Source organism: Hesperophylax consimilis, chromosome 2 (assembly GCF_061612785.1).
Source record: "Hesperophylax consimilis isolate HC1 chromosome 2, BYU_Hcon_1.0, whole genome shotgun sequence".
NCBI classification, from domain to species: domain Eukaryota; kingdom Metazoa; phylum Arthropoda; class Insecta; order Trichoptera; family Limnephilidae; genus Hesperophylax; species Hesperophylax consimilis.
Window position 1 is genome coordinate 33,836,852 of NC_142837.1, and position 17,201 is coordinate 33,854,052.

Here is a 17,201-nt window from a genome sequence, read left to right on the forward strand (position 1 = left end):
ACTGTTTGGTGCGGTTTATGGTCCGGCGGAGTCATTTGACCTTACTTTTTCGAAAATGAGGCTGGAGCAACAGTTACGGTGAATGGATTGCACTATCGAGCGATGATTAATGATTTTTTATGGCCAGAATTGGATGGTATTGATCTGGACAACGTTTACTTTCAACAAGACGGCGCTACGTGCCGCACAAGCAACGAAACCATTGATCTTTTACTATTGAATATCAAAATAACACCTCTTATTGGAAAACCCTGTATTATATTAATAATAATTATATGTATAAATACTTTTATATTCACTGTGGGTTATTTTTTTTCATATTCTCAAATATATGAGTTATCATTATGTATATTTTTATATTGACTGTGGGCCTTTACACTCATGCTCCATTAAGAAATCCATATTTACTTGAGATATTATTATAGACATACTTTTATATTCACTGTGGGCCTTTAAGTAACGCTATAATCATGTGGCTTGGCCTATTTCTGCATATTGATCGCCATGGTAGTGTATGGTGAGCTATGTGCTGAAATAGGTCAAGTCATAATGCTTTAGTGCAATGTGGCATTACCTTTATACTCATGCTCTTAATGTTAATAAATCCATATTTACATGAGATATTAAATTCATACTTTTATATTCACTGTGGGCCTTTATACTCACACTCTTAAGCTGCTGCCACACGCAAAGCTCACATCAAAAGTTAATGTACAGCGCATCATCTTTTCTACCGACACACGACGCTATCAAATATTTCTTCCTATGGTAGGAGAGGGGGTCAGTTGAATTCGAGAGCGGTCGAGGAACATAATTTCATCTGTCAAAGTGACAACTTTACTTACTGACAGCTTGAGCACGTTTTCGAAATGGATGATACTTGTCGCCTATTGCTGGATCTGTTGGACAGCTCATTCTCAGATGATGATGCCGCCAACTATACACGGTGTCCGGAAACTCGTAGTACAAGCGGGAAACTGGAGATTCTACACCACATGTGGAACCCAAAAAAACATAAAGTTTTTTGATTTGAGCATTTTCAAAAAAAAAAAAAAACCAAAAAAAAATATTTTTCCGCTATTTTAGGGTTAAAGTTTTTTCTGGTGTTTAGGGTTGAATAACAGATATTGTAACCCTGCAGAGCAGAAATATTTTATGATTACACCGGGTTAAATGAAGGGTGATTTCAAAATAATGCTTCAAATCCGAGTTTCTTCATTTGTTTTACTTTCAAATAGTTTTAATTAGTTGGGTACTTTGATCTTCAGTAATAATTTATAAGAATTTGATTAAAAAAAAAAAAAAAAAAAAAAAAAATCAACTTCAAACTCGATTTACTCGATAACGAAAGCTCAAATAAAAAAAATATATACTACAAAATCGACTCCAAATGTGATGTAGATTCACCAGTTTCCCGCTTGTACTACGAGTTTCCGGACACCCTGTATAATTATAAATGCTATTTATAAACTTTTTAGATTTTAAACAATCTGCGCGTAAATAGCGCATTTTCACATAACCTGACATAACCTCTCCGTCGAATCAGGAAATTCGCAGTTCGCACGCCGATCGACGAAAGCGACATATAATAAATTATTGTAAAATAAGCTCAACTTTCGTCCAAGCCGTCCAACTTTTATCAAAAAACCGAATGATATTACCATATAAACATACTGAGATTAAAAATATGATTAATTTTGAAAGGGCGAAAATTTGTTTACTTCAAATTCAAATATTGATTATATTTATATTTTAAATATATGTTAAGTATGTTTGCCAAATAAAGTTTTTTTTATGTTTCTAAATTTACTAGCACACATGACGATATGAGCTAACATAATAAATAAGAAATGCATTATTAGGCTGCTTATGTCATGGCTGTCAAAGGGAACACGGAACTTAGTTGGTAGCTCCGTAATTAAAATGACCCCCTCTCCTTTTTACGGCGGAGAGGGGGACGCATAACTTTTCAAATATCGCGTTGGGAGCGGTCACGTAAAATAAATTCGGTTAGCGAAGTTCAGAACCACACTTATAGCGCGTTATCTTTTTACGTGTGTCGGGTCTGTATGGGATTGTATGGCGAGCGCTATTGTGCTTTATATTATCTGTTGATGTGAGCTTTGCGTGTGGCAGCACCATTAACGTTAAGAAATCTATATTTACATGAGATATTATATTTGTACTTTTATATTCACTATGGGCCTTTATACTCACACTCTTAACATTAAGAAATCCATATTTACATGAAATATTATAGTCATACTTTTATATTTACTGTGGACCTTTATGCTCAAGCTCTTAACGTTAAGAAATCCATATTTATTTTTTCACTTGTAGCAAACACTTTGTGGGTATACATAATTATAATAATTAAAATAAAATAACTTTGTTTAAATACCACTTTATTGTATATATTTATAACCAACCGGTTTCAGTTCAGCCCGAACCTTCATCAGGGTAAATAAAAACATATTAAATTAATTACAGAGGTGTATGGGTACTTATAGTTAAGCTGGAAGAGGGAGAGAGAACATCAACTTTGGTGGGGGTGGAAGACTTAGGTAGGAGAGAGGGGGTAAACATAGGTGCAGGAAATGGAAATATATTTAAAATGGGGCTGTTTGTTAAATCTAATTGTTTATTTAGTAAATTGATTTTATTGACTTTAAGGGATTTTTTTATCTCGAGTGCTTCTAAATTGTTGAGGCGTAGACCTATCCCGTTTCTATGTAATACTTCTACACCTGAAGGCTTATCAAATGAGTGATCTTTATCTATTAAATGTGTTGCAAATTCCGAAAAACCTATGTTGTTCAAGCATCTCAAGTGCTCAACTACCCGCGTTTGAACATTTCTTGCAGTTTTACCAATGTAAAATGCTTCGCAGTCGTTACATTTAAGTTTATAGATGCCAGAATGACTTAAATTATTTTCTTTATCTTTTGAGTTAATTAAAAGTTTACCTAGGTTATTATTGGTATAAAAAGCGGCTTTAATTTCTGTTGGAAATTTTAAAACACATGAGGACGAGAAATTATTAATGTATAAAATTCTACGCCAACCATGGTTTTTATTTACTGCGATGTTGGGGATACTATTGTACAGGAATTTATTACAAAATATGAGTCGTTGTTTTTTTGCAAGGATTTTATCAATTAAGGTATGGGTATATCCGTTATTTATGGCGATAGATTTGATTATAGAGAGTTCAATATTGAAGTTAACTTTAGATAGCGGAATAGTGACAAGTCTGTGGACCATAGAATGGAAGGCAGAATGTTTATGGGAAATGGGATGGTTAGAAGTACTATGAATGACTGTATCGGTAAAAGTAGGTTTTCTATAAATATTAAAATTAAATTTATTATTAATAATGGAAAGGGATAGGTCTAGAAAATTTAAACTGTAATTAGTACCTATTTCTACTGTAAATGTCCCTCCTTAATTCGTTCCATAAAAATATTCAGTTTACAGTAGAAATAGGTACTAATTACAGTTTAAATTTTCTAGACCTATCCCTTTCCATTATTAATAATAAATTTAATTTTAATATTTATAGAAAACCTACTTTTACCGATACAGTCATTCATAGTACTTCTAACCATCCCATTTCCCATAAACATTCTGCCTTCCATTCTATGGTCCACAGACTTGTCACTATTCCGCTATCTAAAGTTAACTTCAATATTGAACTCTCTATAATCAAATCTATCGCCATAAATAACGGATATACCCATACCTTAATTGATAAAATCCTTGCAAAAAAACAACGACTCATATTTTGTAATAAATTCCTGTACAATAGTATCCCCAACATCGCAGTAAATAAAAACCATGGTTGGCGTAGAATTTTATACATTAATAATTTCTCGTCCTCATGTGTTTTAAAATTTCCAACAGAAATTAAAGCCGCTTTTTATACCAATAATAACCTAGGTAAACTTTTAATTAACTCAAAAGATAAAGAAAATAATTTAAGTCATTCTGGCATCTATAAACTTAAATGTAACGACTGCGAAGCATTTTACATTGGTAAAACTGCAAGAAATGTTCAAACGCGGGTAGTTGAGCACTTGAGATGCTTGAACAACATAGGTTTTTCGGAATTTGCAACACATTTAATAGATAAAGATCACTCATTTGATAAGCCTTCAGGTGTAGAAGTATTACATAGAAACGGGATAGGTCTACGCCTCAACAATTTAGAAGCACTCGAGATAAAAAAATCCCTTAAAGTCAATAAAATCAATTTACTAAATAAACAATTAGATTTAACAAACAGCCCCATTTTAAATATATTTCCATTTCCTGCACCTATGTTTACCCCCTCTCTCCTACCTAAGTCTTCCACCCCCACCAAAGTTGATGTTCTCTCTCCCTCTTCCAGCTTAACTATAAGTACCCATACACCTCTGTAATTAATTTAATATGTTTTTATTTACCCTGATGAAGGTTCGGGCTGAACTGAAACCGGTTGGTTATAAATATATACAATAAAGTGGTATTTAAACAAAGTTATTTTATTTTAATTATTATAAATCCATATTTACATGTGGTATTATATTCGTACTTTTATATTCATTGTGGGCCTTTATACTCAATCTCTTAACGTTATATTTACTGTGGGCCTTGTGAGTGTGATATTTTTATAAAAATATATGTATGTACCATGAAATGTTACACATTTATGCACTTAATCGTGCCATGTCTTCCTAGAAGAAACCAGAAATTCCTTCTATCACATGACGCATTGTATTTCTCGACACTCCGTTTATCATCCATACATTTAAACCAGTGACGAGTTTAATCTGAGATTAAAAAAGGAAAAAAAAAATCCCTCCCTAGATCTAAAAGAATTTCATCATTTCGCTGAACCAGAGATTGGTGACCTAGCAACAAGATGCATTAAGGCGCCTGTCTGTGGCTAACGAATATAATGTTATATTATTATTTGGTTTATGTCCCATAACATCATTATTACATTTATATTATATACTTAAATTAAAATTGTAATAGCACTACTTCCCATCGCAAATACAAGAATTAAATTTGTCATCTAAAATGAGTAATATTGTTAAAAAAAAACAAATAGCTTGCATGTATGTTTCAAGGGTTGTAAAAAGTGGTTTTAAATACTTGTTTAAATACGAAAATTAAAATTTATGCAAGAAACTGTTTGTTTTTTATGTGAAAAAGAAACATCTTTAGTAAGTAACTTATTTAATAAAAATTTAAAACATGATAATCGTAGAAAAAATCTATTGATTCTTCCAAATATTGTTCCGTACAAACTTGGTACCAACAAATCTCGCAGTGCGCACTCGGGCAGCTAATATTCCTGATTCACTTTGCACTGTTTACCGCTGAAGTGCTATTAGAACAGAAAGTCCTGTAGTCGCTGAATTCATAATACATGTATGGGATTCATTTTTTGACGGGTGGATTTTTTAGCATTGAATTCGAATACGGTGCTGTTTTAAGTGTGATAAAATTATAATACAATTTTGTCTTATTTTTTATGGGAGTTCACTACCAAGTATTTTTTCATTTTCTCAAAGATTTGATGTCAATTTCAGTTTGCAAGACTTGAAAATACGGCCAGAAGAAAATGTTACAGAGCACTGAACATTGGATAAGCATTGAGGCGTTACCAAGGGTCACTTGAGCTGAATTAGTCTGCTTTGTAGTCCATAAAATCTCACGTTTAGGTATGCATTTCAGGTTTGTCATTTGCCGGTAAAGTGATTGTTGTATAGTAACAGTTTTTTTATTTATGGATTAGATCATTTATTTATTAGATCATCCAGTCCAGAGAAATGATGGTCACCGCAAGATGCCTTTTTTGAGAGGAGCTTCTGGAGATCAGCTATAACAGCTTTCAAAATTATCATTTTTACAAATAAAAATTCTTGAAATACTGTTAAACGTTACCATAATATGAATTATGATTAAATTTAAAAGTCTTCTCAGGAAAAAATCTTGAAAAATCCCTTTTTTGGGCCTCCTGACTGTATGTAACCCCTAAAAACATTTCGATAATACTGTTTTTTTTTATCTTCATATTTTAATTTAAATATAAAAAAAAGTTTTTAATAAATTAATCCACAGGCTGCCAAGAGCCTTCGCTGCCACCAAGAATAATATACATTTTCACATTTTCAAATTCGTCTAAAAATATCTCTACTTTCTCCATATATAAGTTGACGCAAAACTCAAGCTTAAACATTAAACCCATCTTCAGTGCTTTGTAGAAAAACTTATGGGCTTCTGTGTGCCCGAAGTAAGGCCAATTTTATCTTACTTAAAGATTCGAAAGGTCTTATGTAAATTGGTGACTAAGTTTTCTTTCAAATACATACGCAGATCACACTTGATTGACAAGGCAATAAATAAAACAACATATGATTTTTTAAATTTTATTAACATAATTTATTTAAATATTCACGATTGTAATCAACATGACGAGCTACACTCTGTTGAGAGATGTATTTTGTAAATAGAAGAATGCCAGTACAACGCATCGCTAACAATGTTTTGATATTGTCTAAATGAACTCATTAAAAGCAGAAGTTCATGATTGATCTGCAACTAGAATTCTGCAAGTCTGATGATTGTAAGAATGAACTCGACCTTCCGATGGGAGATAGAAAATAAACACCAATAAGTAAACGGTAAGTACAAACCACGATATTTGTGTTATTCCATCATCGGTGGCTATCGCATATGTGATACCAAAACACATAAATTGTGTCAAAAAGCGCCATGTGATGGGGTAGAATGAAATGGCTAGCATTGCAAAGGTTAAAACATTGGCCAAATCTATTTTGTACTGGGTCCTCGTATTTAAAGTATTCTAAATGTATTTATGACCTCCACTTAACGCTGATGCGGTGCATGAAAGTATCTTCATCAGCGTGGGCGTAGAAATCGTAGAACCCGGGAGTGATGAACTCATCTTTAGGAATGGTCGTGTAGACCCTCTCTCCGTACCATGTTCCAACCTGAAATTAATTCATTATATTCAATTGTTGATCTAGGAATTATGGAAATAACCAGAGGCACACCTCGTAAAAGAAATTAAAAAAAATATATATACAAAATCACATTATTTTTTCAATGAGATGGGTGAATCTGATGGGATGACATGAGATTATTTATGTTCGGCTTGATGTTTGTGATTTGTATAGATGCTTGCAAGTTATATGACTGCGATGCAACCACAAGTGATATGCTACTCTTTGAAGCTGGTTCCGTACACGGTGCTACCCGAATTATATTGAATTTGATCGATTTTTCACGTGCAGCCGTGGAATTAATAAAATGTCAAATGACTCGCCATGTTCACCTTTGGATTGGACAGATTTTGGGTTTACCCAAAATAAATATAAATTACACATCATTAGTCGCCACCAAGGTACTACGACACCAAATCGACTTTTTTCCTAACCTCAATCCACACCCCTTCTCTGTTAAATCCTTTTTTACGTATCTCGGTAAATTATAGTTTCATAAATATGAATATTTTCCCACCTCTAGAACAAATTTAAAATTCATTTTCGTACATCATTTCTGTCAAACAGGTAGAAGATGCGGATGCAACGGTATTGTAGTGTGCTACCAGCACTGTCAATCAGTGGCGGCCAGCTAATATGTGCTCCCGAGCGCCGAACAACCAACAAGATTTCCGACATGACTAATCACAATACGAAACTCGGTTCGGTTATAATATCTCATTCAAAAGGTACATACTTATTAAGAGCGCTTAACTTGCAGACCGACTTTGACTTGTGCCTATGTTCGTAGCAGTTCGTTTTCGATTGCGATCCAAAATTTAACTGCTTTGTCGCATATTCTGTGGAACAGTCGAAAGCGTGGGTACATACCAGTTCATACTATTCTTTGCAAATAATACCATATCATGGACGGCGTTCGGGGTTTTACCACCACATCAGAAGGAACGGTTTATTCAGTAGAAAGTTAAACTAAAACGCGTATGTTTAATGTTATTGTCGATATCGTGGTTTCAATTTACCATCTGCTATTTTCAGCGAATGTTTCGCTTCTTGGATACAAGCATTTAAGATAAAATTTGTCATTAAAAGATGAGTGATGGTCAGATTACTTATTATCAGTTTAGTCAGTACTCGCCGTTGCCGGGCCTTATCTGTGGAATTTAAAACTTTTCTTACTCTGCGAAAGTTTTGAAGTTTAATTGCAGGTTATATCGATCTTGTATATCAATTATTAATAAGGCATATCAATTGCAGGTTATACTAATTTATGATTACTTTTGTGTTTGTTCAAAGTATAAATTAAGAATGAGTTTGAATGTGGAATACATTAAGAACAATAGGTCGAGTTTTGAAAACAAAGTGATAATAAAAATGCCGGTCCACCTAAAACCTGAACTGATAATAAAACAAGAGTGAAAATCTGGATCGAAGAATGTAATAGTTTATTTTGTTTTACGTGTTTAATTTACGATGTTGATTCAGTTTGGACAATCAGCGGTGTTACTGATGTATCTCACCTTTCTGAAAAAATCAAAAAACATAATTCTTGTCATTTACATTTACAAAAAGTTTTGAGCTTAAAGGTTTTAGGAAAAGTTGACATCAGAATGCAATTGGATTCTGGCTACCGTGCCTAAGTTAAACACCATAATGAGCTATTTAATAAAAATCGATACAGGTCAAATTTCCCAGAACATGATTTCAATGTTACGTTTAAAACGTATGACTTCCTAAATAAAGTTCAGTAAAAGTGAACTCTGTAGAATTTACGCCCGCGACGATTTTTCAAAAGCTAACGGCCCTTTATCAATTTTACAAATTTTTTATAGTACTTGTTTATTAGAAGACTTTCCCGAGACTGAAATTACTAAAACTTTTGTGCACCATTCATGACCTTTGGAATGACCTCAGTTGAAAGCTAAAGATGTTTCTCAACGTTAAAAAGAATAAAATCTTTTTTAAACACGTTGAGCCAGGACAGACTGATCGCACTATCAGTGTTAAGCATTGATAGAGGTCTTCGCTAAACAAAAGGAGCAGATAATAGAACTTCTTTATAAATAGGTATGTACCTTTATTTAATTTATTTTATGACTTAATGTTGTAATCCGGTGAACCCCCATATATTTTGACCACCGGCCGCCACTGCTGTCAATACCGTGCAACTGACGTCAAACCAGTTGTCAACACGTCGCGTTGTGTGGGAACGCTAGCACATTAGTATGGCGAATACTAATATCGTATGCTACGCATACAAAACTCGAGTCGCTTGTAAGTATCTCAGTATACGAATGGCCTAACGTTTGTAAGTCTCTACGAGCACTAATGCAGTCGGTTTCTGTTTATGTGATGAATCCACATTCTACTAAATAGGAATAATGCAGGACACAAAATTGGTATCTGATTTCATAAGTACAATTTGTGGTATACTTCTTCAAACATTGGTTTCAGCTCCTCATTTATGGATAATTTAATAATTTGCTCCTGTATTAGTCTGGATTCATATGGATCTGTGGGTCTTATTGCAATGAGTTCCGACACCTAATCAAAGATTTGAAAACTGGAAACATTGTATTTTATGTACCTATCTATACTTATATTTTACTAAGGGTATAAAAATGGTTTCTATTTATTTTTAACTTTCTTAACCACTCAGAACATTAGAACGTCAAAAGACGTAAATATGATAATAGCGGTCAAGACATTAGAACGTCTTTTCACGTAAACGTGCGAGATTTTACAAAAAATCGATTTATTTCCATCACTAGTATACGGATTGCCATGATTTAAAAAACAGAGTATCGATAATGAATAACGCTACGCGTCTGTATTCAAGAATATCTATGGAACGTAGAGTTGCATTATCTAAGCCGATTGAATCTGTCATCTTATTCGTTCATAATTTATTGCGTTTCTAAATAATTTATTAAAAATATTTTAGTTTGAACGGTTAATATTTTGAGGTGACTAATAGTTTTTAATTATATTTCTTCAATATATAAAGTGTTATTTCTTTATGATACTCAGAAAAAAGTACATTTTTCAAAGCTTTGAAATAATTGTAAGCGATTTTTATATATTTTTAACGTTTTCATAAAATGTATATTTAGAAACGCAAATATTTACGTATTATAACACAATGCGATAGTAGATTTCATAATCTTTCCAAAACATTTTTTAGAATAAGGCTACGTTTCCCAAAACGTGAGTTATGAAGCTTTTAGCAAAACTCGTAAATAACACAAAAATTATCACGTTTTGACAGTTCTCAAAGGAATACATAGTAGATAAAAGTCTTTGTCTGAGAGGTTAATAAAGGGATCACAAATATTTTTTATTTTAAACCATCCTGAAGTTGTCCACGTATCCCCAAATTAATTTCAATTTGTGACAAACCCCCTCAGCGGTCTCGAGGGCACCTGGTGGTCCATATAAACCACTGGTCTACCAGGCACAAATTATTCAAATAATACTTGTTTGAACTTAATTACTATAAGAAACAAATATTTACATCGGGGGAGGGGAGGTAAAATATGCGGCCAGTTTCCTTACTTCGCTAAATTCTTAATAGGATTATTTATTCAAATAATACTTTGTTTTAACTTCATTACTACAAGAAACAACTTTTTGCAATAGGGGGATGGTAAAAGATGTGGTAAAGTTTCCATACTCTGCTCAATATGCACCAACTATTCAAATAACACTTTGTTTCAACTTAATTACTACAAGAAACAACTATTTACGCAGGGGGAGACGGAAAAAGATTAATTTTTGTCAAAGTTTAAATTTCATGTGTTTTGACAGTTTCGGCTATGTTTTTTTCTCATTTGATCTACAGCGGAAGGTTCCATTTCAATCTAAATTAACATACATTGTTTAAATACTCCAAAAAAAGAACCTAATAACTTATTTCGTGCATGTTTTTCTTATAGTAATCAAGCTGAATGAAGTGTAATTTCCATAACCTGTGCCTATTAAAAGTGCAGTAAATAAATATTGAAAATTGATTGCTAATAATGAATAGTACTTACTTCCCACCCGGGAACGTCCTTCATCAGCTCTTCCTCAGCCCGCCTGTTGGCGTTGATTTGTTTTAAAAATTTCCGATCACGTTCTGCCAAGAGCAGCGGTGCTATTGCCATCTTTGAAGATCTCATCTCAATGTGTTGGCGGTCCACTGCATAGCGATTCAATGTGTACAGGTAAAGACCGAATGCGCTGACGCCAACAAATGTAGCAAAAGCCGTGAATCCTTGACAAAAAAGTTGTATCAACAGATTATGGAGTCTACTATTAACAAGCACGTGAATGGTTTGACACCACAAAACTAGACAGGTAATTGTAAAACAACTTTATAAAAACAATATCAATAAACACCAGTGCTTGATGACAGAAATATGATTATTATGTAATATGCAAGAGAATATTGTGTTTTGATGCGTGTTCATTACCTCCAAAATAGACTTTGGCTGGGATTCTTTGGTATGGAATTGGTTTGTAGCCTCCAGGAGGTGGCAAATCCTGTTGCCTCACAAGCTGGGACATTTTGGAGATATATTCCTACAATAACACCAAAAACTTGTCCAGATTTGCCGAAGGTGCAGAGAAAAAGTCACCCGCATAGATGTCAAATAAATTTTTAGGGTTGCCATCCATATGAGTTTTTCCTTTACCCATAAGTTATTTCTAGGCAAATAATATTTTTGATACAGTAAGTACCTACTTATTAGAATACTTGAAAATTAAAAGAATACTACTGTAAAAAATGTTCAATTTAAAAAATATATAAATGTGTTGAAAAATATTCCACGTTAGATGTTATCATTATGGATTTACAGTTTTCATAAGCAGAAAAAAATGTAATTTGATACGTACTTGCACACGCCATGATTATGTTATATTATACGTAACTATTTCTTATTTTAGGAAATAAAATATTTTTCACGTTTTTTTACCAGCTTCGTGCAAGTAATGCATTTTTATGTGCTAGGTCAGCTAGGTATGTAGTTATGTTCGGTATTCTTTTTATTAATAAATAACTACGAAATTTGGCCGAAGCGGTTTTTAATAATACATCCGAAAACAATAAATAAACGTAAAAAATACAACAAAATGATTTACGAAAGGAAGGTTCGAGAATTTCCTAAGCGCGTCACGTAGGCAAAATAATTCGATCTCGATGTCGCGGTTGCTGGTATTGTACTGATCATTTCGTTCACGTTGTCGCTTATCTAGGTGGAAAATAAAACATTCTCGAACATTCCATTTGCTACAGAAACAAATATTAAAAAAATAAAAGAAAATCCAAGAAGCTTGTTGGAAACTTCTAGAATAACGTTCGAGTCAAGTAGTGGCGTACCACTACAGGTATATTGTATGAAATTTGTTGAAATTGGATAAATTAACGTACCTTGTACGTGAACATAATAATGAGGAATTAACCATCCATGGTTTGGGCTGGGTTAGGTTTGGTTTGGTTAGGGAAGGTTAGGTCTTGTTAAGTAAGATAAGGTTAGGTTATGTTAGGATAGCTGAACACTGCGCGTTACCTTAATTCAACAATAATCATTGGAATAATTTTATTGACTATTTTTATTATTATTATAATCAGAGCCGGCCCTGCGTCAAACGGCGCCTGGCGCTAGTAAAAAACTTAAGGGAGCTGTATGAGGTGTTAGGTATTATCAGTGCCTTGGCTCCTTGACAAGTCGGCGCCCGGAGTGAACGCTCCACTGGCGCCTGCACAGAACCGGTACAGAATGGCAACTAGAAACTTTAAAATTAGGTTTTACGGAATAATAATTACTAGCAGAAACTTTGAAATTTTCAATAGTTCTTTTGAAATTAACAGTACAATCATTAAGATAATGATACTTTCAGATTCTGCGTTTGCCAATCATTTGTTGGAAAAATGCTATTGCTTCAATAATAATAATAATAATCAAATAAATTTAAACATACTAACATTCATACATACTTACTTACTTTAAATTGTCCGTCTTAGAAACATAACAAAAAAAGTAGATACAATAATAACATCTGTAAATACATAAATATGCTATCAAAATGTAACGGAATACTCTCTATGATAGCGGTCAGACGTTTCAATTTTAGTTGATCAACTCGACTCTTGAAAGCATGTTGACAAGTCTGAACGTTCTTTCAACAAGTTTGTTGTTTTTAATTAGAAATCTTGACGTTCAATACAAATTAATTAACTAAAATTGAAACTTCTGAACCCGCTATTGCCGGGTATACCTTGATCTCACGACCCTGTATAAAGCCTGCAGCAATGTTATCCCAGAAAAACTAGGTAAATAACGCACCTATGGCGACTTATTCCACATTACGTGCGCAAATGTTGATGTCAGGGATCCAATCAAATCATCCAAAATCAAAACTGGAAGGATTCCGTCATGCTTTTTCATACATGCAGGTTTAGTAGAAAATTGAAGGATAATTTCTTATTAAAAAAACCAACTCCGACATACTTTGTTTAAACATTAGACTTTTCTCATTTCTCCGAAAAGTATTTTTTTTTAACAATTTTTTCCCTCCTCTTTCCAAAATATAGAAAACGTTTATTTCTGTATATTGTGCACTTTCTCTCACTTTTCCGTATCAGATAATTTTCTTAATTTTAATGTAAAAAATATTTTTAATTATTTATTATTTTATAATTACAATAAATAAACAGAAAAAGGGACACGGAAAACAATGAGAAGTAAGCATTTCAGTTTGCGGAAATAGAAAACAATGTATTTTGATAGCCATTTCGTTACAAAACGGATAATTTTACGTCTTTTCTTCACGCCATGTTTTTACATAATAATAATAATAATAATATAGTTAATTATTATTTTTTTTGATAAATTAATCTTTTAAAGATAAGATTTTATTTATGCATAGCACAAAGGATAACAATTATTTTTATAAGCAATAATTGTTCGCCTGAAGAGATTTTTTCAATGTGGATGAGTGTTTCAGGCGAACAATTATTGCTTATAAAAATAATAATATAGTTATTTTTAGGTTGGTTTCATAACTCAAAACAGAATTCAAAACTTGGGAAATATGCATTCGCACATAGATGTATGGAATATGTCACTGATACAATATAAACATGAAATAATCAAATCATTTATCCATGATATAAGTTCTAACTAAAGAAGTTCTTTGTTAAATTTAACTACATCGGCAAATTTACTAAACATATCTCTACCCATATCTTAGTAATTAAATGTATGATTCATAGAAGTATTACATTCATAGAAGTATTACATTCATAGAAGTATTATACCATCATAATCTGTAGTATTATTTAGATATAAAAAATATTTTTCTTTCATCATTACAAATTAACTTATATAAAATATTAAAATCTAAATCGGACAGTTCCGAACTCCTGCAACTAGCTAATTCCCCGGTACAATGGTTTCGTACTATGCGAAACCAATACCGAACCAATACCGAAACAATAATGTTGTAATTCTCTGATCATTGTTGCTGTAATTTTATATTTTGTATGTACTTTTTTGCTATCGTAACTTTATTTTTATTATTTTTCACTGTACTTAAAATTTTTGTTGCTGTTATTTTTAATGCATGTATTATGTAAATTTCTTTCTCGTGCTATGTTGTACTGCCTTTATGTAAATGTGTAAAAGCCCTCTGGGCGTAAAATAAAATAAATCAATTAATAAATAACTAAACCCATACTAGAATGTAAGAACCTATTTAGGATCATATGTTCATATTTTGGGATCAAATAAGAGCAGAAATAAAGCTAACTTAAAACTTTAACATCAAAGCTACAAGCGGCGTGCCCCAGGGATCACATCTAGGACCCATTCTTTTTACCATATTTAAAAATGACGTTACAAATGTATTTACACGTGTCTTTATTTTGATGTTCGTAGATGATATGAAAATTTACCGAATTATTGACAATATTAATGACTGCTTATTATTACAATCAAATCTCATTAGCTTTTCTGATTGGTGTATCCTAAATAAATTAACCCTTAATGTAAAAAAGTGTCAAGTCATGAAATTTTATAGGAAGAAAAACCCATTGATTTTTACATACTGTATAAATAATCAAGTCTTAGTATCTGTACCCGAAATAAAAGACCTGGGGATAATATTTGACACCAAATTAACATTTATCTCCTACATTAACAATATAACCACAAAAGCGATGCAAATATTGGGTTTCATATTAAGAACTTCAAAAGATTTCAAAAATTTAAAAACTTTGAAAATATTGTATTCATCCATTATCAGAAGCCATTTAGAATTCAACTCAACCATTTGGAATCCATTTTACAATATTCATGAAAAATCTATCGAACGAATCCAACATAAATTTTTACGAAACATAAATTATAGATTAGGTATTCCTATTGAAAACATTAACTACACCTCACTGTTGAAAATCATGGGCCTTGCCACATTAAAAGAAAGAAGAATATGTTCGGATCTCTTTTTTCTTTATAAAATTGTTAATAACATGTTAGACTCCCCTGAACTCCTTAGGCTGATTGACTTTCATGTGCCTAGTAGAACGGTTTGTCAGAAGGTACCTTACCATTATAACATTGCAGGTACCAAAGCAGAAATAAATTCAGTAATGAACCGACTACACAGTGCAGGGAATAAATATTACGTGAACACCAACGGTACTGAATGTCTATCAGCCTATAAACACATTATTATTAAATGTGTATGTCAAATATGAACTTGGCAAACATTAAACGGAGTAGGTATGTGCGAACTATTTCTACCTACTCTGCAAACTATTTTTATACTTTCTTATAATCATTATCATTGATGTGGAGGATTTTGGCAGATTTTATTTGTACCTATATTTTGTTAACTCGGATATTTTTTTATATAACCTATATTTTCTTAACACTGATTTTTTAAATGTAATCTGTATAACTAAAAAAAAATTATAAATAAAGATGTACCTACATTATTATCTGTAAAAGCCCTATGGGCGTTTAAATAAATAAATAAATAACAATGGCCGCCAAGTGAAAAATCGATTTTAAATTAATTTAAACTGAAGTATTTACTTTTCATAACTATCTAACTGATTCAAAATGTTTTGATTATCAAAAGTGGGTATTAACCGTGTCCCTATTTTCCATATAATATTTTACTTAATTATTTCTGTAAGTTAGTTTGAAAAACGATAGTTAATGGTACGGATAGACTTGTCGAAACCAGTAGCGACATATTAAAAACAAATAAGTAACATAAATTGAGTAAAATAAAATATTATTTCTAACAAAATAAAAATATTTTTCAGGATTTTTTACCAGCTTCACGCAATTCATGCAATCTATGAAAAGTACCTAGGTGCTGTAAAGTTTACAGCATTTGTAGAAATTAGATTCCAAATAATTATTTGGAACGAACCAAATGAAATAACCAAGCAACCCGACTTCGATCCAACAACAGTAATATTTTTTGTCAGTGTCATATTATGTTATTCCGTCAAAATGGAGAAAGATTTGGAAAAATTATGCCCGAAGTATAATCGGGAGTTGTACAAACATTTTAACATTTACATCAAGCCGCAAGGAAGGTTGAACTTTCCGACACATGTATCTCCGGTAAATTTTGTTTATAACAAGGAGAAAAATTACAGTCACTCCATTGCTTTTGAGGACGGGTCTTCTGGAGAAAATGATGTGTCTGAAAGTAAGGTGAAATACCAAATTCCCAACAGTTCACTAATCAGAGAAAAAGACGGTAAGAATTATTAAAACTAATATCTTTTTAGTCAGACGTAATAGAAAATAAACCACCTTAAAAATATATATTTGAAAGGTTCCGTGGAAGTAGGATACATATATATATAATTATGGATAAACTTGTCGAATTCTGCTGCACGGACTTCAATATACATTAATCTTGTCGAATTACGTAAGTAAAAAAAGTATAAACAGCACATGGTTTCAACTTAATTACTACAAGAAATAACTATTTATGGTTGTGGGAGACGGTTAGGTTTGAAGGTTAGAAAATACGCACAAATTATTCAAATAACCCAAACTCTACCCTAAAAACCTATTGCCCCCGAACTACATAGTTGTCTCCATTCGATATTTAAGTTGAAATCGCAGCGGAATTCGACAAGTTTACAGAAATAACTATTTATGTGGTGGGAGAATG

General features: G+C 32.3%; 1 protein-coding gene across 1 annotated transcript; it reads right to left on the reverse strand.

The window, feature by feature from the left end:
* Positions 1-6,405: 6,405 nt before the first annotated feature.
* ND-B16.6 (NADH dehydrogenase (ubiquinone) B16.6 subunit) lies at positions 6,406-11,661 on the reverse strand. Its single transcript, XM_089645294.1, has 3 exons — positions 11,468-11,661; positions 11,048-11,268; positions 6,406-7,004 (listed from the first exon to the last, which is right to left on the reverse strand). The coding sequence occupies exons 1-3, from the start codon at positions 11,559-11,561 to the stop codon at positions 6,867-6,869; spliced, it is 453 nt and encodes a 150-aa protein (XP_089501420.1). The 5' UTR covers positions 11,562-11,661; the 3' UTR covers positions 6,406-6,866.
* Positions 11,662-17,201: the final 5,540 nt, after the last annotated feature.